The sequence below is a fragment of the Barbus barbus genome (genome assembly GCF_936440315.1).
Source record: "Barbus barbus genome assembly, chromosome: 42".
NCBI lineage: Eukaryota > Metazoa > Chordata > Actinopteri > Cypriniformes > Cyprinidae > Barbus > Barbus barbus.
The window spans coordinates 19,244,289-19,271,827 of NC_136720.1; the positions used below are offsets into that span (position 1 = coordinate 19,244,289).

Consider the following 27,539-nt stretch of genomic DNA (forward strand, 5'->3'; position numbering starts at 1 on the left):
TGTTATGACTAACATTTCAGGCATCAGGTTGGTTGGAGGTTCTCGCTGCTCTGGAAGATTAGAAGTGCCTCATGGGAACACATGGTACACAGTGTGTGACGCTGCCTTTGACCAGCAGGATGCAGAGGTTGTGTGTAAAGAGTTGAACTGTGGGGCTCCTGTACAGGTGCTGGGAGCAGCTGCTTTTGGCAAAGGAGACACTCAGATGTGGACACAAGAGATTCAGTGCAGAGGAGATGAGTATCAATTTGCTCTTTGTCCAACATCACCATCACACTTTTGTTCCCATGACAACCATGTGAGCATTGTATGTGCTGGTAGGTGAACGACATAAGAACCATGAATATTTACACAATTTTTGTGTAATATTGTTAAAAAACTTTGTTATCTTTATTGTGTCCTTCTACCTTCAGAAACAATCCGATTAGTCGGTGCTAACAGTCACTGTGCTGGTCGAGTGGAGGTTCTTCATAGAGGTCAGTGGGGAACAGTGCATGACAATTGGTGGGATTTGATAGATGCTGCAGTGGTGTGTAGAGAGCTGGACTGTGGAAAGGCTTTAAGTGCACCAACGAGTTCTCATTTTGGAGAAGGATCGGGACAAATCTGGATTTCTAATTTAGAGTGTACTGGATCAGAGTCTACACTGACAAACTGTAGATTCACTGGATGGGGAACTAAAGCTAATCGTACCGGAGAAGCTGGAGTCATCTGCTCTGGTAAAATCATCTAGACTTATTTCAGAATTACTGATCTTTTCTCTGACAGAATTGCAGAATGGATGCAAATTTTTGCTCCACATTCAGTTTATGTCAGGTTTGTGTGAGGAGTGAAGTATTGTGCATTACAATATTATGTGACATGCTGAATCACAAAATGGAACACACAAAAAGCATTTTGTGGACAACTTGCATTTTTGGATTCAGACAATTCCTTTTGTGAATCAAAAAGACATAATATCTCATTCAAAGATCACAGACAAAATGGATTTCAATGACATGCTGGGTGCATTTTGTTCACAAAAGTTTTTTCTGTTATCCATTAAATGAAAAATGAATGCACTATTATGTGCACATATGCGTAGTGAATTTTATGCACAAAAGAAACTGCTGACAATTGATATAAAGTTTTATAAAGTACTATTAGGACAAGAATTTGCAAATGCTTTTTTTATTTAAGGAGTCAGGTTGGTTGGAGGATCTCGCTGTTCTGGCAGAGTCGAAGTGCCTCATAATCAGACGTGGATGTCAGTGTGTGATGCTGCCTTTGACCAGCAGGATGCAGAGGTTGTGTGTAGAGAGCTAGACTGTGGGGCTCCTGTACAGGTGCTGGGAGCAGCTGCTTTTGGCAAAGGAGACACTCAGATGTGGACACAAGAGATTCATTGCAGAGGAAATGAATCCTATATAACTTTATGTCAAACATCATCTTCTCTCAAACACAATTGCACCCATGAGAATTACATTGGATTGTTATGTTCTGGTAATGGAGCAGTAGTTGCTTATTGAGATAATCACTAACTAGTTTTTTAAAACGCATTTCTTGCTTGTTTCATACTGCTCTTAGCTAAACTCTCTGTTTGTCCAGGTTACACTGATCTCAGACTGGTAAACGGACCAGACTCCTGTTCTGGTCGAGTTGAACGTCAGTACTTTAGTAAATGGGGCACAGTTTGCGATGCATGCTGGGATATGAGAGCTGCCAGTGTCCTCTGTAGACAGCTGAATTGTGGGATTGCTGTGTCTGTTGTGGGATCAGGCTGGTTTGGAGAGGGAAGTGATGAAATCTGGGCTGATGTGTTTGATTGTGACGGGAATGAAACAAAACTCTCAGAATGTTCCATCTCTTCATGGAGTCGAGCTGAATGTTCTCATAGACGAGATGTTGGAGTCATCTGCTCTGGTAAACTTATTTGATGAAGAAAGACATAAATGTTAATACTGAAAAAACTGTAATTTCATCATGCTCCAACAACAATACAATACAATTCCAACTACAATACAGATCTTTTTCTCAGGTTCCTCTTTGGCTCTTCATGACGGTCTGGTGCGGTTGTCTGGAGAGAGACAGTGTGAGGGGGAGCTGGAAGTTTTCATCCATCAGGTCTGGAGGAGAGTTCTGCTGGACTCCTGGAGTCTCAGTGAATCCTCTGTGGTCTGCAGACAGCTGGGCTGTAGCTCTGTGCTCAACTTCTACGGCTCCTCTTCATCCAGTCCTGAACACAGTCATGAGTGTGTGACGGGCTTCCAGTGCTCTGGGAGTGAAGCTCATCTGGAGAACTGCAGCTCTCCACAAACTCTCAACTGCAGCTCCACACAACAGCTGTCAATCACCTGCCTTGGTGAGAAGAACAACATCTGGGCAGATTCTTCAGTTGTTAGTGATCAATAATGTGTTTTTCTTTCTCTGAATATCAGGTCGCGGGTCCATCAGGCTGGTGGGTTCTGGGGGAGACTGTGCAGGGAGGCTGGAGGTTTTTCACAGCGGCTCATGGGGGACAGTGTGTGATGACTCCTGGGATATTAAAGATGCCCATGTGGTGTGCAGACAGCTGCAGTGTGGAGTGGCCCTCAGTAACCAGCAGGTACCAGCCTGGTTTGGTCCTGGTTCTGGACCCATATGGCTGGATGAGGTGGAGTGTGAGGGGAATGAGACGTCCCTGTGGAGCTGCTCTTCTCCAGGATGGGGAAAACATGACTGTCAACACAAGGAGGATGTAGGAGTCGTGTGCTCAGGTAAACAGTACACTAGTGTACTGTAAATATTTATCAAAGATACAGTTGTTGTTGTTTTTCAGAAAATTGTTCAAATAAATAAACACTTGGATACAAAATATTGATTTGAGTGTAAATCACTTTACTTTTTTTGTTTTAATTGTAATTAAAATTAAATTAAATAATTTTAATTGTATTTAAAGGTATTCCTAAGAAGAAAATAGTCTACTACAAAATACAAAACAATCATATGGTTGCAATGATATTACAGTATTATTAATACAGACGTTTTCTGAGATATAAAGTATTACATATTTTAATAACATATTATGAAGCTGTTTTTAATAATATGTTATACTTTTTAGATGCAATCAGTGCTTGCAGCATGCATTAGCCTTGTATTAAATCAATGTTTTGGTCATATTTTAGCTTTACCACAACCTGAAATTTATTAGTTTTAATGCACATCCTTTTCCATCTAGAGTTTAAAGAGATCAGGTTAACTGAGGGCTGTGAAGGGAATGTGGAGGTTTTCTACAATGGATCCTGGGGAAATGTGTGTTACAACAAGATGGACAGAGACACAGCGAGTCTGATCTGTCAAGAGCTGAACTGTGGAAGATCTGGCAGTGAACCCAGTAATTCAGAGGGACTGAAGTCTCATAATTGGCTTGATAACCTTAAATGTCGACAACATGACTCTGTTTTATGGCAGTGTCCATCTTTACCCTGGGGACAGAATGACTGTGGTGAAGATGAAGTGGCCAAAATCACCTGCTCAGGTTGGATGATATTTAAATCATTTAATATGGTCTCAATAATCATGTTTCTGTACATACAATTTTGTCGAATGGAGTAAGAAATCTTAACTGTTTCTGAAAACTAAAGTGAACCAATGGTAAAATGATTTGAGGCTGAAATGTTTAGCAGTTTTTACACTGATAATTGGTTTTCACAGAGAGATGTCAGATTTCTCATCCTAATATTCTGTTCACTTTTCTTTATTTTATCATGTTATAATCTCAGAGGAGGAAACTCTTGAGTCTCCTCAGAGTCGTCTGACATGTTCAATCTCACCATCTCCTCATCAGAGACAGTGCACATGTAGGTTTATTTACAACAAATCTGTTGAATGCTTGAATGTAAGCCTATATTTTCCAAGAAAATTACTGTTTAATTATTAATACATTTCCTACATTTCACTGCTGGTTATACTCTGTATAATTGTGTATGTGACAAATAAAACTCTTGAATTAATAGCTGCATTTTAAAAATAGGAATTAATTACCTCAAAAAATAATCGTGGTTTTAAATACCTCTAGCTTCAGTATTAGTCTGTGTTTTGTTGTAAATGTTGTTCTGAAGCTGATCTGTGCTGGTTGATGTGTGTGTTTCAGATCATGTTCCTCTCAGACTGAGTGGAGGGGAGGGCCGGTGCTCTGGGAGGCTGGAGGTGTATCATAACGCTGTGTGGGGCTCAGTCTGTGATGATCAGTGGGACATCAGAGATGCTCAGGTGGTCTGCAGGCAGCTGGGTTGTGGAGCAGCACTGAGGGCTGATGGGAATTCAGTCTTTGGTGCTGGTGAAGGTGTTGTGTGGCTGAACAGAGTCGAGTGCAGAGGGAATGAGATTCACCTGTGGGACTGTCCTCTCTCCCTGCAAAACCACACTGACTGCTCCCACAAAGAGCACGCTGGACTCACCTGTGCAGGTCACAGCAATACACTGAGAAATATTCTTCTTTTTTTTTTTTTATATTCTTTTTATGTGTAAAATACAATCATGATTTTGAATGTGTTTGTGTCTGTTCTGACAGATTTGTCACAACAACAACCTGCCACAACAACATCAGCTTCTCCTCCAGTGCGCTCAACATCAGTCTCTCCTTCACACGCTCCTCTCTCCGTCCCCCCAGAGCTTGTGGTTGTACTGGGAGTTGTGCTCTTACTGCTCTTAGTGCCACTGCTTATACTGATTCAGCAGAACAGAGTGATGAGGAGAGGTAGGAGAGATCCAGAGACTGTCATATTGTGTCTTATTCAGTGTGTGATCAGTCATGTGTTGTGAACTGACAGCAGGTTTGTCTGTCTACACTCACAGCTCTCTCTAAGAGGAGACACAGAACGACGACTGAGGCCGTTTATGAGGAGATTCAGCACAGACACAATCACTTCACTCAGAGGGGTGAGACATGAGCCATCAATCTCATTTAATACCATTAATAACAGAGTCTGTCAGACAGTTGATGTTCATCTATTATTAGTCCTGTTAAACCTCCTGCTTCAAACCACAGAATTCCTGACAGAAAACCATAGAGCTGCAGGTGCATGTTTATGTGTGTGTCTCTTCCTGTGTGTATTTCTGGAAGGCAGTGAGTAATAGGTTCATGTGAGGATGTATGTGTGTGTGTGTGTGTGTGTGCATGTTTATGTGGTTTATGAGGACACAAATTTGTATAATGACATGGGTATGACAGAGGTATTACAATATGAAGGTGGTTTATGAGGATACTGCCTATGTCACCGTAATTCAAAAGGCTTAAAAAACATACCAAATGGTGTTTTTTTGAAAATCTAAAAATGCACAAAGTCTCCTGTGAGGGCTAAGTTTAGGTGTAGGGTTGGTGTAGGACAATAGCACACACAGTTTGTTCAGTATAAAAACCATTACGCCTATGGAGAGTCCCCATAAACCACAAAAACCAACATGTGTGTGTGTGTGTGTGTTTGCTAATAGGCCCAACATAAACATAGTATTTCTGTCTCTAAAATGTAAGTAATTGTCAAAAAAAAAATATAATAATAATAATAATTTGACATTATTCTTGTCACTAACACAATCCTTTATAATCCAAAGGAAATGAGGACTGAGTCTGTTTGTAATCATGAACATGCTTCTGCCTGTTCTGCTCTCCTTTAACAGGGAGTCTCATCTCTGAAGAACTGCATTCTAATTTACTGTTTCTAAGATTCTAATTTGATGTTCTCAAAGAAATATATAAAATGTAATCCACACCCATGAAAACACATATAAAATGATTCCACCACTAAAGGAAAATAAGTTATCAATGACTCAGTTGTATCAACACTGCATATTATGATTACGTCAACAATGTTATCAAGCAGTTATTAAGACCTGCAAGAGCATATTTTACATATAGTTTCGAAAAATATTTAAAAATGCCCAAAGTATAGGCTACATCAAAGTTATTTCTCTGAAAATGAATTGACAATGAGCTTGTTCAATTCCATTGTGCTTTGCAATACAAACAAAATATATATTTATATATTTGAGGTGAAGGCATTGCTTTCATTTGTTTAGTTGTAAATGAATCACATAATGCTCAACTGTGTGCAATGTAAACCAGTGGGAGACCACAGACAGTTGTGATTATCCGCATTACATTAAAATAAAGTTAATTTTTTTTTTTTTATATATATATATAGCATTTAATGCTGAGAAGGCCTCTAGACTTGGGGCCTCAGAAGAACTGGACTAGGAAGGATGCATCCTTATTAGGATATGTCCTTCCATTTGAAAAGCACCCTATAAAGACCTTGAGTACTTTAGTTCAGTTGTTTAATTAGGGTTAAGCTAAACTCTGCAGGACAATGGCCCTTCAGGAACAGGTTTGGACAACCCTGATATAAATTATTTCTTTCTCTTTCTCTACAACCTGAATTCCAGAAATGTTGGGACATTTTTTAAATTTGAATAAAATAAAAACTAAAAGACTTTCAAATCACATGAACCAATATTTTATTCACAATAAAACATAGTTAATTTAGTGGATAAAAGTGTAAAATTTCTCCATTTAAACATTTATGTTCTCTCATTTCAAATTTGATGCCTGCTACAGGTCTCAAAAAAGTTGGCACGGGGGCAACAAAGGGCTGAAAAAGCAATACATTTTGAAAAGATTCAGCTGAGAGAACATCTAGCATCTAATTAAGTTAATTGACAACATGTCTGTAACATGATTAGCTATAAAAGGAATGTCTTAGAGGCAGAGTCTCTCAGAAGTAAAGATGGGCAAAAGCTCTCCAATCTGTGAAAGCGTGCATAAAAAGATTGTGGCATACTTTAAAAACAACTTTCCTCAACGTCAAATTGCAAAGGCTTTGCAAATCTCATCATCTACAGTGCTTAACATCATCAAAAATTTAGTCAATTTCTGTGTATAAATATTACCCCAAATAGAAACAGAAAATTGTGCCATAGCCTACGCACTTTCATGAGATCGTGTTAGACATCAATTAGCTATTTTACAAATGGGAATAGGCTACAATGAATTCATAATGTTTTACATTCAAGCTTAAAAACCCTTAAAATGTATAGTGAAAAGTTCTTTAAAAGCATCTGGAATGCAATAAAGTTATTTTAAAACTGTTTTTAAAGCATTTGCTGCATGGATTAAAAAGATAGGCCAATAAATAATTCACATAGGCCTAGGCCTATCAGTCAGACAAAATTGCGTCGCAGCAAATCCTTTAAATTTCAAGGAAAAAGATTTGCATACTTTTTTTTTCATTATTATTGAATACAATTATAAAATAAAACGCAAATTATAATCGGGCCTGTTTTAGGCTTTCCCTTAATTTTAGATGGTGACGGGGAAAATCTCCTCATTGGACGTGCAGAGAGAAATATATGCATCTTAACGGATTACATAGGCTAATGAAGAGTTTTTGCTTTGCTTTTCATTATTTCGTTTTAAAGTAGTAATTTAAAGCTTTCTATATTTATCATATCTGTGAGCCAGTTTCGGTTCATCATTGAAGCGCTCTTGTTCAAGACCGGCAGAAATCTCATTCTCTGTTTTCCTATTTTATAAAAGCACAATGTTGATATTGTGAATGCACACAAATAAAAGTAGACCCTTTACAGTTCCAAATTATATATTACTCTTACCTTTATGAGCAAAAATCACACAGCGTATTTTAAGTTGATTTTACTGTACGAAAAAAATGCAAGTGACCACGCTGGAGCCTCCGTGTCCTAAAGTTTGCTTCAGCTTCCACTCTCCACACAAACTCAAAGATGAGTTTACAGTTGCCCACAGAAAAAAACAAGTTGTTCCCACGCCCCTGTATACATATTGTATTTTTCTAATGTCTCATGTTAAATTTGTAGAAGACAGACCTGAGCTCTATGATGATGTCAAGATGAGTGCCCAGAACTCTGATAATAAAGGTATTTAACTATTATTTTGTGTCTTTTACATAATACTTTTAAACTGCTGCTTAGTACTGATATGATGATAACATTTGTTCTGTTTATATCTTCATAGTAGACACACCAGATCATTATGATGGTGCCATCATTATTGGACAGAACTTTGAAGGTGTAACAAGTGAGTCACAGAACTTCAATTTATTTTCACTCTTGTATATGTTTCTTACCGCCATACCACCCTGGGGTCCGATCTCGGAAGCTAAGCAGGGTCGGGTCTGGTTAGTACTTGGATGGGACACCGCCTGGGAATACCAGGTGCTGTAAGCTTGACTCGGAGAGGGGATGGGCGCCATCGAGTCAATAAATAAGCCCACTGAAAAGACATGATGTCTCATGTCTCCCCAACGGCCGAATCGGTTAAGGGATTAAAAATAAATAAATCTATAATATATTGAATATGAATCAATATGGCTTTATAAAGAGTTAATCCTAATAGTCTCAGACAGTCATGAGGAGAAAGATCAATGACACAAGCTGTGTAACACAATGTGAGGTTTTATTTCACAGGTGTATCAGAGGGAGATCAGGAGGAGTATGATGATGTGAAGAACAGCAATGCATATGAGAGAAACCTGTTGGGTAGGTTATTTTAATCTTTTTACATAATCTATACTTTTAATCATGTCGCTCATTTAAACTAAATCGTGATACAATTATAAAAATGTGAATATGCTTATTTGCAGACTATGATGATGTAGGGGAGGAGACAAAGAGGGAGGAGCCATGTGACTGACCACACCCACTGCCTCTGTTCATGAAATCATATTACAGTAAATGGAATTGCTGGGAATTTCTTATATTGCTACTAATGCATCAATGCCAATGTTTTTATGTTATGTTTAAATATTTTTGTTTGAAAGATTACACGCTTTGCAAGTTCAGTATCAACACATTTTAATATTTGTATTTCTATTTTGATATTAATGCATTCACCTAATAAACAAAAGCTATCACTCATTCATCATGTCACAAAATACTTTTAAAAGAGTACTTTTTCTACTTTAAAATTGTAGCATAAATGTTTTAGAAAGTACTTTGAGGTACTACTGTACTTTTAGGCTGCTGACAGAATTATCTAACTAACACTTAATAGATATTATAAAGCTTGATGTTTTTCCATAAGCTTACGGTCATAGTATTAGTTCTGTACTATCAGCTTGAATTCACTTAAGTAGAGCATCATTTATTATTTTATTTACAAGAAACATTCCTGGGAAAGATAAAGGTATGCAAAGGTATACACATCCTCTGAGGTAAAAAAACCCTCACCCAAACAGTTTATTACATAACGGTCCATTTTAACTTTACAGTTTGATTTAATAGATGACACTCAATTATTTGCGCTGAGCTTGAATCTTTTGCAGCAATAGCTCCATATGCAGGTTAAGGTTTGGCTGACCCTTCTTAGTTTTTCTTTTCAACAACTGATATGTTGCCACTTTCTTTTCCTTATATTTCTTAAGAGCCTCCTCTCGCTGAGCTTTGTCTTTCAAGAATTCCTACACAGAGACATAATAAAATAAAGCATGTATCAATCATTTACCAAAGCATGTAAAGGGTAATGAAAATGTGTGTGTTTACATGACATAAGTCTTCCTTAATGACATCACATAGGAGATTCATTAGGGAATGGAAAACTGTACAAAAATTATTTCCTCACCTCTCTTTTTCGTGCACGTTCATCCTTTATCCTTTCATATTCTTGCTTTGTCTTCTGATATGATGACATTTTTTGCTTCTGCTGGATGAATGGAGTCTTGTGGGAGCTGATGACACAAATCAGAAATGTGGATTTATATATATATATATATATATATATATATATATATATATATATATATATATACATATACATATATAAATATATGTGTGTGTGTGTGTTTATGTACATATACATATATATACACACACAAGCTATTACTGTACCTGTCAGGCTCTGCTGGTTCATTAGCTGAATCAGGGATGGTAGTTTGGTCAATCGTTGTGTTTGAGACGTTTCTCTCAGTGAAAGGTGAATCCAACTCAGTTTTTAGTTCATCATCTGTCTCGGTCTCTTCATCTACTGCTCTCCCTTTACATCTTTTCTTCTTTTTTTCTTGTTCTTCTTCATCTAGTCGTTCCTTTTCAGCCAGGTATAGATGTCTCAGATGCTCGGGATATTCCTCTTCTAACTGGATTTTTGATGGTTGCATTTTTTTCCTCTCCTTTCTGAGAAGTTTGTTATATTCATGTTTTACTTTCTCCTTCCTTTTGAAAGCAAACCCCTGACCTGAGAAAGAATGAGATGAGATTCAAACAGTACACACATTTAGTCCTAGTTAAATATTTGTTGTAAATATTGGTCGATGTCGTGACGCTCATTATTTTCTGGATCTATTACATTAATCAAAAATATATTATGGCAATTTATATAATGAAATGTATGAAACCAACGTTAAAGCAAAGATACATATCTAAAAACACGGGCACGTGCGTTTCACACAACCAATTTTTCTAATTTATTTGTCACAGACCCTTATGTCGAATTTGTTTATTCATTGTTAACTGTCCACATCTAAAATACATTTACTTAAATGTTAATTATTTACGTGGCTGTGTTTAAAGTGAAACTCACCTTCTTTTAAACTACCATCAAAAACCTTGTTCTCCAGAAGCCATTTTCTTCTCCTTTTGGCGTTGTGTGATAAACCGCCATGTGCGAATTTGTTATTAAAGTATTTTCCTCCAATCGGACCTTTAGTTTTTGCGGTTTGTTTTAAATGTGCCATGTTTCACGTTAACTTAACATCTGCTCACACTAGTATGTGGACAAACTGTGTAGAAACGCACAATAATGACGTACGGATGGTCGCAAGGCATTACTAATCAAATTTGTGTGCCATTTGTGTGAGGGCAACATATTCGATTCGCCCATTCAACAAAACGCTGACTAGTACACCCAACATGGCCGCGCATTCAGTCTCTAAGAGCAATCATATCCTGACTACTTACGTCTTAAATACTGTGTCAACACAACAGCTGCTGCTCTCGCTAAATATTCGCACTTTTCTGTGCCTGTAAAAATGGCATTTAATGGCATACCCATCGACACTTTAAAGAGGAAAATAGATGAAGTTAAGCGCTTTCTGTCCATATCATTAAGTATCTCAAATGCGCACACTGTGGACTTTTACACGCGTGGTGTTTGGAGCACGTTTATGTGCGTGAGTCCAGAGGAAGTGCTGTGTGCTGTCAGTTCCACACAAGACCGCATGGAGGCGATAGAAGGTAAGATGCTCTCAATCTATGCATACATACATACATATATTTCTATATCTATCTATCTATAATCTATATATTATATATATATATATATATTACTTTTAGAGAAGGAAAACACCACCTTTGGTTTCTGCAATGCTTCAAGTAAGTTGGTGGACATATCAGCCCTGCTGAGGGCAGCGAAAGCCCACTGTTTACCAGGCCTGGGGGTCTGTATGCAGCTGGAAGATCTCATGCAGAATCTGAGATTGATGACTGGCACTTTAGTAGGTAACTACAGTCAGATCAGAAGCATTGAAAATCACATTTACATTCCTCTGGATCTTTATTGTGATTATTATGCATGTTCATTCAGGTTATTAGAAGGTCGTATTTCATGCATTGTCTGTAATTCCCATAGGTGAGTCATCAGTTAAAGTACTTGCACCGGATGAGTTTATGAACTGTAAGAAGGCACATGAGGTGCAGGCTATGTCTGAGGCTGTGGCTAGTTTGGCCAAATGCTGCCGAGTCAAACAGGTAAAAATGCTTAAATTGTAATTTAGTTAAAAACAAACTGAATTTAATCTTTTTCATTGTCTGTTTCTTCATCTCAGGTGATAGATGTGGGTTCAGGGAAAGGCTACCTGTGCTCGTATCTGTCCATGCGGTTTAACCTACAGGTGTTTGGGATCGACTCCTCTAGCACCAACACACATGGAGCTCAGGAGAGAAACAGGAAACTGAAGAAGTTCTCCAAAGCCTATCAGAAACTGAACAAAGCCCCTAGGAAGCAACCGTTGGAAAGTGAGGAGGAGAGTAAACAACACAGCAGCAACTTTGAAAATACTGATGGCTACAAAAACTCTGTTACCAAGGAAAAGGGACATTTTGAGGCTCAAGCGGAAATCAGTGCTTTATCAAAACAATTCACCAATGATTTATCTGCTTCAGATAATGCTGCAGAATGTCCATTAGACCCGAATGATTCAGATTCAGGAAGCAGCTTCCTCAGTTTGCTGTCTCTGGACGTCATAGAGGACGTCTCTCCCCATGTCCACCCCAGCCAGCTGAGCCTGGAGGAAAGGGAGAAGAGGAAGAGAGAGAATCTGGAGAGGAAAGCTCGAGAAGGAAGGGAGAACAACAGCGACGACAGACTGTTTTCCCCTCTGACCTCATATGTCACAGCAGAAACTGAGCTCAAGACGCTGATCACAGAGCTGCAGGTGAAGAGATGTCATAATACAGGGGGTTCTGACTAGGTCAAAAAGTTAATAATAATAATAACAATAAATAACGAATTAATTGGTTTAATATCTAATTGTAGTAGTAGTAATAATAATCATAAATTATTATTATTATTATTAATTGACTATGAAATAATTAGTAATACATTTTAGAATTATTTAGAGAAGAATATTCTAAAAATGTCAAATAATGTTTAAATAAATGTTGTTAAATATAATAATAATAATATTAAAAATGTTCTAAAATAAATAATCAGGGCAGAAACATTGTGTACAAAGTGTAAAACAACAACAACAACAGTAATAATAATCATTATTATTTATTATACCAATTATTTCATTCATTATTTAATAATAATAATTGTAGAAATATTTTAAAATGTAAAATAAATATTGTTAAAATAAAAACAATAACAATAGTAGTAATAATACAAATAATAATAGTTTATTATTAATTGTAAAACAAATAACCAAGGGTGAAAAATTGTGTAATAATGTAAAGTAACAACAACAAAAACAACAACAACAGTAATATGAATTTCTGTAATAATACTGTTGTTGTTGTTGTTGTTGTTATTGTTATTGTTATTATTATTATATATATAATTATAATCAATTAATTAAATAATTTTACATCGTTGTTTTATAATATATCATCATATAATATCATGCTTAAAATTCTAAGTAGGTGCTGAAGGTCTATTTTTCTATTCTTTTTGAAGCATTGCTTTTTTCCTCTTAAATGCATTGTGAATTCATTTCATATGACATTCTCTCAGGATCAAATAATTGATGTATATTAAACTCATATAATAGCACAAGAGAAGCATTATGCTGCAATAGTTGTCCAGCTGTGGGCTCTGATTATAGAGCTGATGTTGCACCAATGCTATTACAGCTCAGCGAGACGCCTGCGATTATCCTAATCATGTTAATTAGGTGAAATTGAGCTCAAGAATGGAGAGGGACTTGGATGTGTCCATTGCACATTATTTATGATCAATGAGAGATGGCAAACAGTCTGTGTTGATTTCACAAAATTACCCCCCTTTTTTTCTTTCTCCCTCTCTCTTTTTTCTGGCTGGTACCCAGGATGCAGTTCTGGTTGGCCTGCATACGTGTGGAGATTTGGCCCCCAGCACTCTGAGGATGTTCAGGGCCAAACAGGAGCTGCGCGCCGTTTGCAGTGTGGGCTGCTGCTACCACCTGCTCTCTGAAGAGTTTGATCAGGACAGAGAGGGTAAGAACTCTTCCTGTCTGCACACACACACACACACATACACACACACACACACACACACATACACATATGTGGACTGATCAGTCTCTATCAGAATGGTTGAACAAGTCTTCAAACAAGACAAGCTGTGTGGAATTGCATTTCTCTGTATAATGTTTTTTTTTTTACCGGCAATGTGCACCCCTGTACCAATACTTGGTTAAAAAATTTAAATAATAATAATAATAATAAATAAAGTATTATTATTAAAATGTCATTATTTTATAATGAATATTTTTGTTCATGATTGTTTAGTAAACAAATAGATTATTTAATAATAATAATAATAATTATGACGATGATGATTATTGTTAATAATACAATAATTATAATGTAATTGTTACATTCTATTAACATCCTAATCATTATTGTAATTTTTTTAAACATCCTAATAATTAACATCTATAATGATTAACATCTACAAATATACACAATTATAATAATTGGAACAAAGATAATAAATGTATTATTCATTATAAAATTGTTAATAATCCATTTTCTTACATAATAATAATCAAAATTGTTATTATATTGTGTTATTTTATAATAAATAATACATTGTTTTATTATAAATAAAACATGTTGTTTATTAAATAAATTACTTAATTAATTGTTTATTAGTATTATTTTAAGTTCTAATCTCCAAAACAACCCTATTAGGCCCCACTACCTTTTGTTGTGTGGACAAAAAGCACTGACACTTTTTTCATATTATGTTCATAGAGAATACAGATTTGGAAGAACATGAGAATAAGTAAATGATGACACAATTTTTATTTTTAGGTGGACTTTCTAACTTGGTGTTAGTTTAAGAGAGCATTTGGTTTCTGTCTGCCTCAGACAAGTTCTCTTAGAGCAGACAGTACATAAAGGATTGGAGTGCCTTCAAAATATGATATTTTGATCACATAATTACTGTGCTATGAAGCACAGTCGGGCTACAATAATATCTCATTGTCTTTTAAAGCCTGCTGATCACACCACAGACCCTTGATTGCTGCAGGGACAGAGCTAAAACGCATGAAGTGTGTGCAAAAGCTGGACTGACATCACAAACACTCTTCCCTTCGACAGACTGTCTGTTTGATCTCACAAACTCAAGAAGAGTCAGTACAACATGTGGTGCTTTCAGAATTATGAAGTCAGCGTTTTCAGGGCTTCAGCGGCTCGCTTTACAAGCGCGTTTGTTCTGAAGAAGAAACAAAATGTAATGAAACAAATGCAGTTCCAATTGAAATGCACATTGTGTCTTTTAGTCTCAAAACCCCTGTACAGTTACAGCATGCTGTGCATTTAAAGGTGAAGTGTGTCATTTTTGTGCCACTCGCACCATCCCACCGATTTATGAAGATTTTACATAGAATTTCACTGAGCAGAATTTATTGCTATGATCTTTTCATTTTGACAGCGTAATACTTTTACACGATATCTCCTCTCAGGCCCTGCATTTGACTCAATTCAGAAGAGCCCACGCAAGGTCTCCTACTTGAACAGAAAACAGGAAGTCCCGCCCACCAACAACATTAGTTAAGCAGTCGCTTATTTATAGTGCATTAAATTAGTATTTTCATAAATAAATAAAAAAATAAATACACACTTCAGTTTTAAATTGTTGTATTATCAAATGCAAAATGAAGACTCTTCAGTTTAACATCGCACAGCAGCTGGTCGCCTCAAAACAGTGTTAAAGTTCACTCATAATGAGTCAAACGTTTCATAATGAAATCGCTGATATTGTTTTGTTCACTGTCCCTCTCTCAGGCATTTTTTTACGCACAGCTCATTCTGTATCAGGTCTGTTCTGGACTCTGGATCCTGTTCAGTTTGGCATGGTTTAGATTAGCGTGATAGCTGGAGTAAACAGTGTTTATCTACTCTAGTCTGGGTCTTGTTTGAATGGCATGTGTTCAACAAGTTCTCATCTACAAAAATGTTTAGTGTTTAGTTTAAAATGCAATAAAAAGTTTGGGTTGTTAAGATTTTTTATGTTTTTGAGAAGTCTCTTATGCTTACCAAAGGTGCTTTTATTTGATGCAATAAATACAGTAAAATTGTGAAATATTATTACGATTTAAAATAACAGTTTTGTATGTTAATATATTTAAAAATGTTAATTTATTCCTGTGATTCAAAGCTGAATTTTCAGCACAAGTGTCACAAGATCGTTCAGAAATCAGTCTAATATACTGAATTGCTGCTTTAGACACATTTATTATTATTATTAAGGTTGAAACTAGTTGGAAAGCATTTTTTTACAAGATTCTTTGATAAATAGAAAGTTCAAAATAACATTTATTTGAAATAGACATCTTTTATTACATTATAAATGTCTTTACTATAATCTTTGATCAATTTTAATGCATCCTTGCTGACTACAAGTATAAATCTTTGTAAAAGATTCTTATGACCCAAACATTTGAAAAGTATTTGATGTTAAAACTTAAGCCGTATAGTTTTTCATCTCTGTTGTTTTGTGGTTGTTGCTCAGGGTGTGTCGATGCTGTGTGTGGTTTCCCTATGAGTCAGTATCTGAAGGCTCAGGCGTGTTTCTGTGGTCGAAATGCCAGGATGTCAGCATGTCTCGTAAGTCTGGCTCACACGTCACAAATAAGATCACATTGCCCACGCATCTTCAACCACATCCTTTGCTTATTAGCTGATGCATGTTGCATCAGGTTTTAACAGGTTTATAAACAGTTTAGGTGTTATTTGTTAAAACATAATGCCATTAAACTCAAGGCAACTATCAAGCAATAGTTATCAATGTGTTACGTTATCAATTCAGGCTTGTTTCCAGCAGACTTTGCTAAAACTCTTTTTATTCCCCTCTCAGGCTCTGGAGAGAGTGTCTGCTGGAGGAGGAGTGAGTATTTGATTGTGTCATGTATCATATCAATATTCATTTTTCAATTAAAAACTCATTTCCCCTGCAGAATTTGCATATAGAGAGTGCAGTCTCATGCGACCGAGGCTGTTTGCACAGCTGATTGTAATGTGCTGGTCAAGCTTGAACGCCAGAATGTACAGCATATGCGCCTATGCATATTTATCTAATTCAATTAGACGCACTGTGTATTTTAATTTGATTTGTCCTCTTTTAAAAACGATTGAAAGTACAGAGGTGAAGCAGTCAGCATGAACAAACTCTTTTTGACTTCTGCATGTCTGATTGTTTGGATGACATAATTGTCATGGAAAATATGACATAATCTGTTTTCAAAGTTGCCACAAATGGTACAAACATTTCAAATGAAGTAATTAAAAATATAAATAAGTAAGCAAACATAACCAAGCAAGCATGTGTTGTATAAGTAAGCAAAATCAGCTTTGAAATGCAACAAAATGATTTGGATTTTGGTTAACTGGGTTTCTTGTCTGTTACAGCTGCCTATGGAGTCACTTTTTTATCGGGCGGTTCTTCATGCTATTTTAAGAGATCACTATGATTGCTTTAAAAGGTATTATACTAATTGTTGCTACAGGAAATCGTCATGGCCTAAAGAAACACATAACCAAATATTGGAGGTTTGGCAGTAAATTCTACTTAGGCTAAGTAAAATATGTATTTAAAATTCAAAATGATTTTATTTTACACACACACACACACACTCTCTCTCTTTCTCTCTCTATATATCCACATACACACATTACACTTTTATTAATCTACAGCACAGATTATATAAATAGACATTTAAATAAATACATTAATTATATATATTTATGTATATTTTGTCACTATAAATGAATTAGTATATAAAATGTAATTTCTTATTTAATATTTTTAGTAATATTATATATGTGTGTATATATATATATGTGTGTGTGTGTGTATATATACATGCATACACATACACACACACACACACACACACACATATGTAAACATTTAATTTTTTATTTAATGTTTTAATTGCTAATATTTATTAATTCTATATGGATTTGTGTATAATTTAAAATGATTAAGTCTACATCTCTTGTTCTGTCCATCATATGCACCATTGCACCATCATATAAAGTGCATTATAGAGTCTGTGTCATGCTGGATTTGTTTTGTTACTGTGCCACACGATCTATTTATTTTAGTAGTTCAGTAGCTCAGGCTGTTTTATGCCTTTTAGCTACATGTAGATATCTGGAAAAACTACTAATTGTTGCCACAAGTCTTCATGGTTTAAAGAACCATAACCAAATATTGTAGGTTTGGCAGTAAATTATAGTTTAATATAAAACCAAAAAAGTCCTGGCTTTGAAAAACAGTATGTAAAAGCGGAAACACACACACCCCGGACCCCCTGATAAGCGGCTTTCAGTCGGAAACACAAGCGATGGCAAATATTGAGCTCCCACACTGACGCCGTTCCTCTCCAAAAGACCAGTATCAGATATCTCATCGACAGCACTCTCACCACATCATCTGCTCATTAGACAGAAAACAACCGCCTGTCTTTGTTTTAGTAAACTAGAGGAGAGAATAAAGAGGCTCCAGATTCCCTCTAGTCCTTCCTTCCTTTTTGCGGAGGATGAGAAATGTTTATTGAGATACTTGATCGTGGCTGCAGAGAGCAGATCTGATTCAGTGCTGACTGATGCTCGTGACTCAAACCCTAAAGCCCTGTTTTCAGGTTTAATAAGCTTCTGTGAGTCAAAGCCAGACCATCAGGTTACGGTAATGGGCAAGTCAACAAGGAGTGCAGAGTTCACCCTCTACATGTGACTTACTGTCTGTAGCCTACATTTAGTTTTTAAACTACATTAAAAACAGATGTGTTAGTTTGTTTTTGTTATGAGACATTTTTGCTGTATGTGATGGGTATTTTATTTTCTATTGACAGTGAGAAACGTGTTGGGAACGTGTACTCCAAAGCCTCGTCGTTTGTGGACTATGTCAGACAAGCACTTAGGAAGCTGGATCTGGATGACACCAAAGTAATAACCAAAAGTTCTCACATTACATTTAATGTTTTTTTCAGTCAGCCCACATGCATCTGAATTACACCACAGTGAAGCTAATGAGATGAACAGACTAGAATATGTTTGACACGTACGGAAATATGGCAACAGATAGCAAAGAGACAATTAAAAAGGCTTCGCCAGGCCTAGGGCAAATTTGCAGCATTCTGTAAAGTAGTAAAATATACTGTAGATTATATAATATTTACATTGAAAATAATTTTTAATAATTTAAATTACTTTTAATTTTGATTCGCACGTGATCTTTTAGAAAACATTGTAATATGATTTGGTAATATTTTTTAATATATACATTTTATATATATATATATATATATATATATATATATATGTATATATATATATATATATATATATATATATATATATATATATATATATATATATATATATATATATATTAGTGCTCCCAAAATTAGCGCGTTAAGTCCATTTATTCAGTCACAGAACGTCTTTACGATCACATCAATCCAGAGACGTTTCAGAAGCGCGCTCCAGCTTCACTTCAGCGTCAGGCGCGCGAGTCAAACAGGTGCGGAAACCGGCGCGTGCTGTAGCCTGTATCAATTCATATCAAAGCGCGAAATAAACTACGTGCATGCAATGTCGTGGTCCGTTAAGGCATGAAGTTACCAAAAAGGCAATTAAAACTACATGCCTTAAAACTGTGCGTGCATGTAATATGTTATATTCCACCGAAAGGGTGCCATTTGCTTCCAAAATTCTTCAGAAAAAAATTCATTTCTATTTTTTTTTAAAGACTGAATCTAGTAATACACATATTTAACTATTCAAAATCTGTATTTCATCCATCTCAGGTAACTTTATTAATTTTTTTACACAATTTTTAAGTGGACGATGGATGCATTTTTCTCAGTCCTGTTACCAAAACTCTAATGTCTTTTTATGTCAACAAATTCTTCATTTCCCCCTCACACAGGTGTTTATTTTAAAGAAATTGTTGGTTTCATGATCCAAAAAAATATTATTTTTATCATAAAAAATCACTATAGATCTACACAAGGTGTATTTTTCTAAAGTACACAAACCCATTGTTTTCATTTTAAAGGCAACTCAAACCTTATCAATTTTTCTATGATGCAATTTATTAAACTATGAGATAAATTATGGACCAAACTTAATAAAAAAAAAAAAAAATAGTGGTTTAACTTGATTTTTTAAAGGAAAAAACTATTTAGTAACAGGAATGAAACTGGTAACAGGAAGGAGTATATTAGTATACAGGTTTGACTACACATGTTAATGCCCGCACCGATAGTGAACTGACTAGTGAGCTGACCTCACTGAAATCATGTTTCTATTTAAATCCAGTGGTCTGCAGAGGTTTTTGTTCGGGTTATGTTTAGTGATAGAGGACGGGTTATAGGATAAGATATAAATAACAAAACAAAAAAATTCAATTATAATTGATATTAAAAATAACAAACTTAAATAATATTTAAGTTTTTCTTTGGATATTGTTTTCTTATAGCACAGCTCACACTCAAACGCCATTCTATATATGAGTCTAATACATAATTGCCACAGGACAGAAATTTCTTAAGTACATTTTCTGTCGTACTTGCAGGAAAGTAATATAAAACAACAATTCTGGAGCAACCATAGGTTTTCTCTGGGCAAAAGCATTTTCTCAGTGTGGATAGAAGGCCAAAACATTGAGAAAAAGATACATTTTCAAATTGATCTAGATTAATATAGATGTAGCCTAATATTTACATGAATAAATCTAATTACACTACTCACTCCTGTTACTTTTACTCAGTTACTATATATACGTATAGGATATATGAGTATATGAGTAACAGGACTGAAAGTAACAGGATTGAGATTTTATTATTATTATTATTATTTAGTCATTTAGCAGACGCTTTTATCCAAAGCGACTTACAAATGAGGACAACAGAAGCAATCAATTGCAGTAATAAAACAGATCCAAAACTAAAAGCTAAAACTTAATAAATACTACGTATACACATTTTAAAAATAAAGAAATTAAATAAAAATGAGAAATGCATACAGCAAAATTTCAAAACATTTCAATGAAAAACAAAAAATAAAGATAAAAACAATTACAAATATCAAAGAACAAAAGGTATGAGTATAAAAATGATTCTACCATAACACTAAGCCAAACGCCAAAAAAAACTATATATATATATATATATATATATATATATATATATATATATATATATATATATATATATATATATATGTGTGTGTATGTACAACCACACACTCATACACATATATACATTTATAAATTCAGTATATATATTATTTCATTTCCATTTAGTTTGTTGAAGTATTAAAATAACTCAAATTAAATACAACTAAAACTCAATAAAAGACCTATACAGACATAATAAATTCCAACATAATTTAACTAAAATTAAAATAAACAAAAAATACAAATAAAATTACAGTAGTTTATCAGTAATACTTCAAATAACACTGCCAATGCTAAAAAAACACAGCTTAATGGTTATAAGAAATGGTTATAAAAACTGAAACAGAAGTGAAACAAGTAGTAGGAAAGAGGAGAAATAAAAAGCGATACTTATATCCTTTGCCGGTGTCCCAGCCCGGTGGAGTCGCACGGTAGAGTCGATGGTGTTTACACTCTTCGGTCTTCACACGACAGCTGCTGCGGTAAACTAAGCTTTCTTTATACCTGTCTAACAAAATACTAATTGAATTTAGCTGGACACACTTTCCTTATTTTTCCACAACAAATGGCCAAGCAAGCGTAGACACTGACAAGATACACGATACAGAACGAGACGCGATATCAGCACGTCTCCACACAGTAAACAAAACAAGCTTTTAGGATAAAATTAGCAAATACATATAATCTAGCCACATGGAGTACATGCTAATATTATGACAATACTCTGCAAATTATAGTGATTCCATATATTTATATTTTTAAAACAAACAAGTAACATCTAAGAAATAATTTAGGTAACAGGACAGTATATTTATAATGACTCACACAGCCACCATTACAATATCATCAAATATACAGAAAAATAAATAAGACCACATGCTTTTGATCATTTCATTGCCTTCAGAAGATCCAGATGTTGCAATATTATCTTGAAAATGTGTGTTGTGGAATTTTCCCAGTTTTTTAGAGGAGGGGGGGGGGGTGTTAGGGTAACAGGACTGAGTGAAAACCTGGGGACACGACTAAAATGTGTCTTTTATCCAAAATATTATACATTTATTTTGAAATAAATGTATTTAAAGCACAGATGGGCACTTTATTGCACTTTATTTATTTTGTTTTATATTTTTTTTTATTTTATTTTTTTATAAAATAAACTAAATAGTCAAGTGGGATAATACTATTTTATTTTAAAATAAAAAGGGAGTATTACATACAAATACAATTATTTTGTAGTAAACTTAAAAATAAAATGCTAATATTTTAGCATATATTATTTTAATTTTAATGTTCATCATTATCAAATGTAAAATCAGTGAGCTTTTATTTTGTCGAGTTGCTGGCAAGTAAGTATATGCGCTTCAGGGTTTAGCGCCGCTGATAGAAGAGCGTCAGTGAATGAAAGTCACAGTTTTGCTTTGAAAACTCTAGCGGCTAGCCTAGATTATGCTTTCAGTTCGAATAGAAATCTTATACAGTACAATTTGTCGATCTAAAATGGTAATTTTGCATTAAAAGCTGTCATCCATGTCGGTACGCAAATGCGCTGTCAGAACATATTTACACAGCGCATTTTTTATTTTGGTCGCACATGCGGACCACTTATGTGCACCCCTGATTATAGTTAGCATAGTTTCTGCTGAAGGGCACTGGTAGCCTAGCTAAATATAACATTTATTATAATGGGTTTGTGAAAATTGTTTTAAGTTCACTTAAATTAGATGTTATTTTTAAAGTCTAATAAATGTTAAGATTGATAGCTCTTAATTATAATGTAATGTTTAATGGCTATAGTCAATGGTTAAATATTAAATATTGTTTTATAGGGAAATCAGTATTACTTAGTATCAGTGATACTGGCCTTCAGTCATAAAATGAATGAGATTCCATTAAACAAATATTTTAAAATATGACGTTTGTACATTCATTTGAAGATTGAATATGAAATTATTGCAATATAAAAGTATATTTAAAAACTTTAATGTTAGGTGGGATTAATCGTGATTAATTTCAGAAAAATGTGTGATTAATTAGTTGACTTTTTTTAATCGATTGACAGCACTAATATATATATATATATATATATATATATATATATATATATATATATATATATATATATATATATATATATATGTATATGTGTATGTCACTAGTCAAGAGTACAGATTATGTAATAGATGTATATTGGTATATTAAATATATTTATTTGTAATATATGTTTATTCATTTGATATAAAATCTTGTTTTTGAAATTATTATTATTTTTTTTATTTTGCAATATAATATTAATAAAACAATAAAGGTAACAATAATTGTTATAATTCAGTTAAACATGTTTATAAAACATTTTAAACAGTTAAAAATGTAGTTTACACACATACTGCAAAAAAAAGTAATTAAAATATTACAAATATTTCAGTTGCTTTTTTTGCAGTATGTGTAAACTACATTTTTAACTGAATTTTTAACTACATTTTTAAATTAAATTTTTACTAAAGTATATATTATCTAAATATATTTACGTGTAATATATTTTATTTATTTACTTTACAATACTATTTATTTTTAATCTGAAACTTTTATAAAAATGTTATAAACACTATATTTTTTATTAGTCTACTGAAATGCATTCGTGTTTTAGATCCTGGTTGGTGAATAGAACATCATCTTATTCCTTTATTTCTTTAAAATCTAATTTTTCATATCTCTTGTGGTCTTCAGCTATCGGACGGTGACATTCAGAGCTATCATGAACACTACAGTCCCAGAATGAATGAGATGGTGGCTTTTAACATGGTGAGCATGACAGAGAATTTTATTTTATTTATTTTATATTTTTATTTTATTTTTCAGAGCCATTTATTTTCATCACTAACTCTATATCTGCCTCATGCTGGTTTTCATCTTCCACAGTTGAAAGTAATTTTGGCTCCGTGTATAGAGGGTCTCATCCTCCTCGACCGACTTTGCTACTTGAAAGAACAGGTAACAAATCAATTGTCAGAATAGATAACAGTAACTCTACATTTTACCCTCGTATGTACATTTACTCCCTAGATTTGTGCTTGTAAAGATGTTTAATCCTCATATAATTAGAGAACTGTGAGGGGCTTTTGTTTCAGGCTTTGCTTCAGGACCAAAACACAGATTTCCCAAATCAACAACCTATTCTCACAGCATATATACCAACAGACTTTAGCCACGTACAGCAGATCCAAAACAGTAAAAAAAAAAAAACTGTTTCCAACTTACAGGAGTTCAGAGGTTTTGAGTTACACGTCCATTTCCTTCTTGCCCACCAGGCTTTGAACATAAAACCTCAAACCCCCTCGCAACGACAGTCAGGAGTGTCAGACTCAGCCATCTGTGAAGAACGTTAGACTGAAAATTTAGGGCATGACAAAATAATGTTGTTTATACTCACAAAACAGTGAAAGCAAGTGTCTGTGTGATCAATTTCCACATGATCTTACAGGGGTCACTTATCAGTCATGTAATGTAAAGCAAGAAAAACCTCCCCAATGTCTCTGTGAACTCCACTAACCACAGTGAAATCAGAGTCCGCTTTACAATTTGGCCTGTGGAGGGTTTTGTTATGTATAAACCATTTCATAACACGGTACTCTGGGTGTGCTGCCAATATATTAATGTGCTTTGGTCAGTGATTATGGAAAACTGTAATATGGATTTTGGATTGAAACAAGCTGTGCTCAGTTAAGCTGATTATTTTGATCAGGTCCAACACACTTTTTTTACTTATGGATATGCTGGGAACCTAATTTAAATTACAATTCATCTAAAATAATATATCCTGAGTGTGTGTTTTATACATACATACACGCATACACACACATATATATATATATTAGTGCTGTCAAATGATTAATCGCAATTAGTCACATCCAAAATAAAAGTTTTGTGTACATAATATATGTGTGTGTACTGTGTATATTTATTATGTACTGTACATTGAAATACACACACATACAGTATATATTTTGAAAATATTTACATGTATATATTTATATTAATATTATTTATATTATATATAAATATATTTAATATATAAACAACATATTTTTCTTAAATATATAAATGCACGTGTGTGTATTTATATATACATAATAAATATACACAGCACACACAATTATATTATGTAAACAAAAACTTTTATTTTGGATGCAATTAACCACGATTAATCATTTGACAGCACTAATATATATACTAATATATACACTCAACCAGGGTTAAGAACCAGTGTAATATGATTCCTGAACTAACTGATCTTATGATCATTTGTTTTTAGTGAATCAAAACCATACAACATCACCAGGTGGTTATCAGAAACAAAGAGCACGACCAGTGTAGTCTGATTCCCCAACAAATGATTCTTTTGAACCACTCTTGTTAGTGAATTAGAAATATACAGCACGGCCAGTGTACCAATTCCTGAAAAACTCTTATGAATTTGAACCAAAAAAAGACAGCATGAACACTATAGTCCATTCCAGAACAATTGATTCTTACGAGTCAGTTCTTTTTAGTGAATCACAGAGAAACCAGTGCACCCTGCAAATGATCGCAAGGCATCACAAAGTCATGATCATTGATTCATGTTGAGAAAGCCTATAACATGCATGAAGATTTATGCCTTAAATATTAAATAAAAATGTTAATAAATGCATATTGAAAGCTACATCATTGCATTTGGATTTCAGACTTTCACATTTCTACATTTATATAAAATATCTCTTTTCTTTCAGGACAATGTGTCTTATTCTGCGCTGGTTCAGCTCTTTGACCCTCTCCAGTCCCCTAGATGTTATGCAGTTGTTGGAATAAAGGAATCTACAGTTTGAAGACCAAAGCTGCTGTTTAGTGAAATTTAATTTAAATGTATTCTTTTGGTAAAACTTTGTTTTTACTTTTTATATTATTCATTTTGTTTTTAAAGTCAAATCAAATGAACAATAAAAATGCTTTTTTATGTAACAATATTTTACAAAAAAATATGTAAAATATAAATTATGTCAAAATAGGTTGTTCACAGTAAATTAAAAACAGTTTTTCAATCCAGCTGCTCCAAAGACCTGGCAGTATTAGTTCAGTTATGATGCATAACGGTTCGGTCTGCAGCTTAAAGCGGAACGATATAGTGATCAATGTGTTGCAGAACGTTGCTTTTAGTGTTCATTAGTCAGACTGGTTTATAAATCAGCCTTAGCTTTACTGAGCCACATGAGGACATCAGTCACACTTGAGACGCCTTGTGCTTCCACTTATTTAACACACCATTAATATTAATCAGACATTGAGCTCTTCATTATTTTCAGGCCATTCCCCACAGACCATTATTCTCTTGTCTTATGTTTTAGTTAATATTCATAAATGAAACACCTCGAGGTAGCTTTTGTCTTAACCTGATTGATTCGTCAGTGTATTTTTGCTTGATTAAGACCCCTTTAAGAACTCATAGCACTTCAGGCACAAAGAGTTTGTTTCTTGTGCATTTGTTTTACTTTCGCATACTACTATATTTGGTGTTACTATTTATGTGTGTGCTTCTATATTAAGAGGGAATGTGGCTTTATAGAGCTCCAAGAGAGAATTCAAAGCCACCAATCCTAACTGCAAGGAGTTTATTGATGATTATGCACACTGACCTGTCATAATTTTTTTGTGATAATTATGCAGTTTCAAGTAGCACAAGTGGTTTGTAAAGTTCTGTTGAAACATTAACAAATCGCAGTGACTGGCTGATTTGTTTTTAATTTGTTTTCTTTTTTTTTACACTGCAGTGAATTAATATTTTCATCATAGTAATTATAAGTCATTATTTATTGAATGCAAACAGTTGTGGAAATAATTGAGGAAATTTGTTCTTTCAGAGAAAGTAGGCCACATAGCTATACACCATTCCTGCTTCTAATGATTTTTCCTTCTCTAACAACACTACATCCATTTATCATGGTACCACTTGACCAGAACAAAGCCAGCTCGGCCATTATTTCTGGAAAAAATAGATGCTATTAGTGTGTCTGTGTGGAGATAAGCATGGATACACATTGACACTGCAGCTTGAACTTGACACTGAATTTGTTGATGCCAGTCTAATGCTTCGCCAATCTGTTGACCAGTCACATATGTTTCCCTCATGAATTCATCTTCCAGTGGATGTATTGTGCCATATCCTGTTCTGTGTCTAAATCAGAAAAAGGAAAAGCTTCAGGATAATGATATGATGCACTCCAAAACATCTCTCTCCGTGACAGAAATAGCAAAGCGATGGGAAACCAGCTTACTCACTCCCTTATTTCCTGAAATTTAGCTCTTTTTCTTTGCATGCAAAGGAGGCTGAGGAAATGCTTCTCTATCGTCACCAAGAATGTCCAGCTCCACTTTGAACAAAATAAGTTTCCTTTTTAGTACATCATCAAAAAAATAAAAAATTAAAAGCAGAAACAGTCGACTGATTTGTTTGCTTGTGAGGAGAATCGCTTTTCACTTCAACAAAACAGCTGCTGTCCCCTGAAGTTGTGTGGTCAACAACCATGGTGCGTTTCACCGACTTAATGACTTCAGGATATAAATAACACATTTACCAAAGATGTGAGATGGCAAGAAAATGCTAACATTTTATAACTTCTTAGGCTTGGTT

General features: G+C 34.5%; 3 protein-coding genes across 4 annotated transcripts; 2 read left to right on the forward strand and 1 right to left on the reverse strand.

The window, feature by feature from the left end:
• Positions 1-4: 4 nt before the first annotated feature.
• On the forward strand, positions 5-8,683 carry LOC306861871 (scavenger receptor cysteine-rich type 1 protein M130-like; the record flags this gene model as incomplete). Its single annotated transcript, XM_079404358.1, has 14 exons — positions 5-317; positions 414-719; positions 1,180-1,482; positions 1,588-1,902; positions 2,018-2,380; positions 2,418-2,735; positions 3,197-3,496; positions 4,112-4,426; positions 4,532-4,717; positions 4,816-4,899; positions 7,849-7,908; positions 8,006-8,068; positions 8,458-8,529; positions 8,634-8,683. 14 exons carry the CDS (start codon positions 5-7, stop codon positions 8,681-8,683), a joined length of 3,048 nt encoding a protein of 1,015 aa, XP_079260484.1.
• On the reverse strand, positions 8,427-10,964 carry LOC306861493 (thyroid transcription factor 1-associated protein 26 homolog). Its single transcript, XM_079403764.1, has 4 exons — positions 10,565-10,964; positions 9,877-10,219; positions 9,611-9,716; positions 8,427-9,449 (listed from the first exon to the last, which is right to left on the reverse strand). Exons 1-4 carry the CDS (start codon positions 10,716-10,718, stop codon positions 9,285-9,287), a joined length of 768 nt encoding a protein of 255 aa, XP_079259890.1. The 5' UTR covers positions 10,719-10,964; the 3' UTR covers positions 8,427-9,284.
• LOC306861492 (putative methyltransferase-like protein 25) lies at positions 10,932-26,628 on the forward strand. 2 transcript variants are annotated; one of them, XM_079403763.1, is made up of 12 exons: positions 10,932-11,217; positions 11,357-11,481; positions 11,612-11,730; positions 11,808-12,416; positions 13,530-13,677; positions 16,205-16,299; positions 16,550-16,579; positions 17,101-17,174; positions 18,549-18,642; positions 23,603-23,677; positions 23,795-23,866; positions 25,645-26,628. In XM_079403763.1, the coding sequence occupies exons 2-12, from the start codon at positions 11,427-11,429 to the stop codon at positions 25,738-25,740; spliced, it is 1,467 nt and encodes a 488-aa protein (XP_079259889.1). In that variant the 5' UTR covers positions 10,932-11,217; positions 11,357-11,426; the 3' UTR covers positions 25,741-26,628. The 2 variants fall into 2 exon arrangements, with proteins under 2 accessions (XP_079259889.1, XP_079259888.1); XM_079403762.1 differs by having other exon boundaries at positions 10,937-11,217; positions 11,317-11,481.
• The last annotated feature ends 911 nt before the right edge of the window (positions 26,629-27,539 follow it).

What these genes read in the sequence shown, in the direction of transcription:
- LOC306861492 (XM_079403762.1), top strand. Translation starts at nt 11,013, where the DNA reads ATGGCATTTAATGGCATACCCATCGACACTTTAAAGAGGAAAATAGAT. An exon ending in GATGACTGGCACTTTAGTAG is followed by an intron (nt 11,482 to 11,611) that starts GTAACTACAGTC and finishes TAATTCCCATAG; the next exon opens with GTGAGTCATCAGTTAAAGTA. An exon ending in CACTATGATTGCTTTAAAAG is followed by an intron (nt 17,175 to 18,548) that starts GTATTATACTAA and finishes TTCTATTGACAG; the next exon opens with TGAGAAACGTGTTGGGAACG.
- LOC306861493 (XM_079403764.1), bottom strand. Translation starts at nt 10,718, where the DNA reads ATGGCACATTTAAAACAAACCGCAAAAACTAAAGGTCCGATTGGAGGA. An exon ending in GAACCAGCAGAGCCTGACAG is followed by an intron (nt 9,717 to 9,876) that starts GTACAGTAATAG and finishes TTGTGTCATCAG; the next exon opens with CTCCCACAAGACTCCATTCA. An exon ending in AACGTGCACGAAAAAGAGAG is followed by an intron (nt 9,450 to 9,610) that starts GTGAGGAAATAA and finishes GTCTCTGTGTAG; the next exon opens with GAATTCTTGAAAGACAAAGC.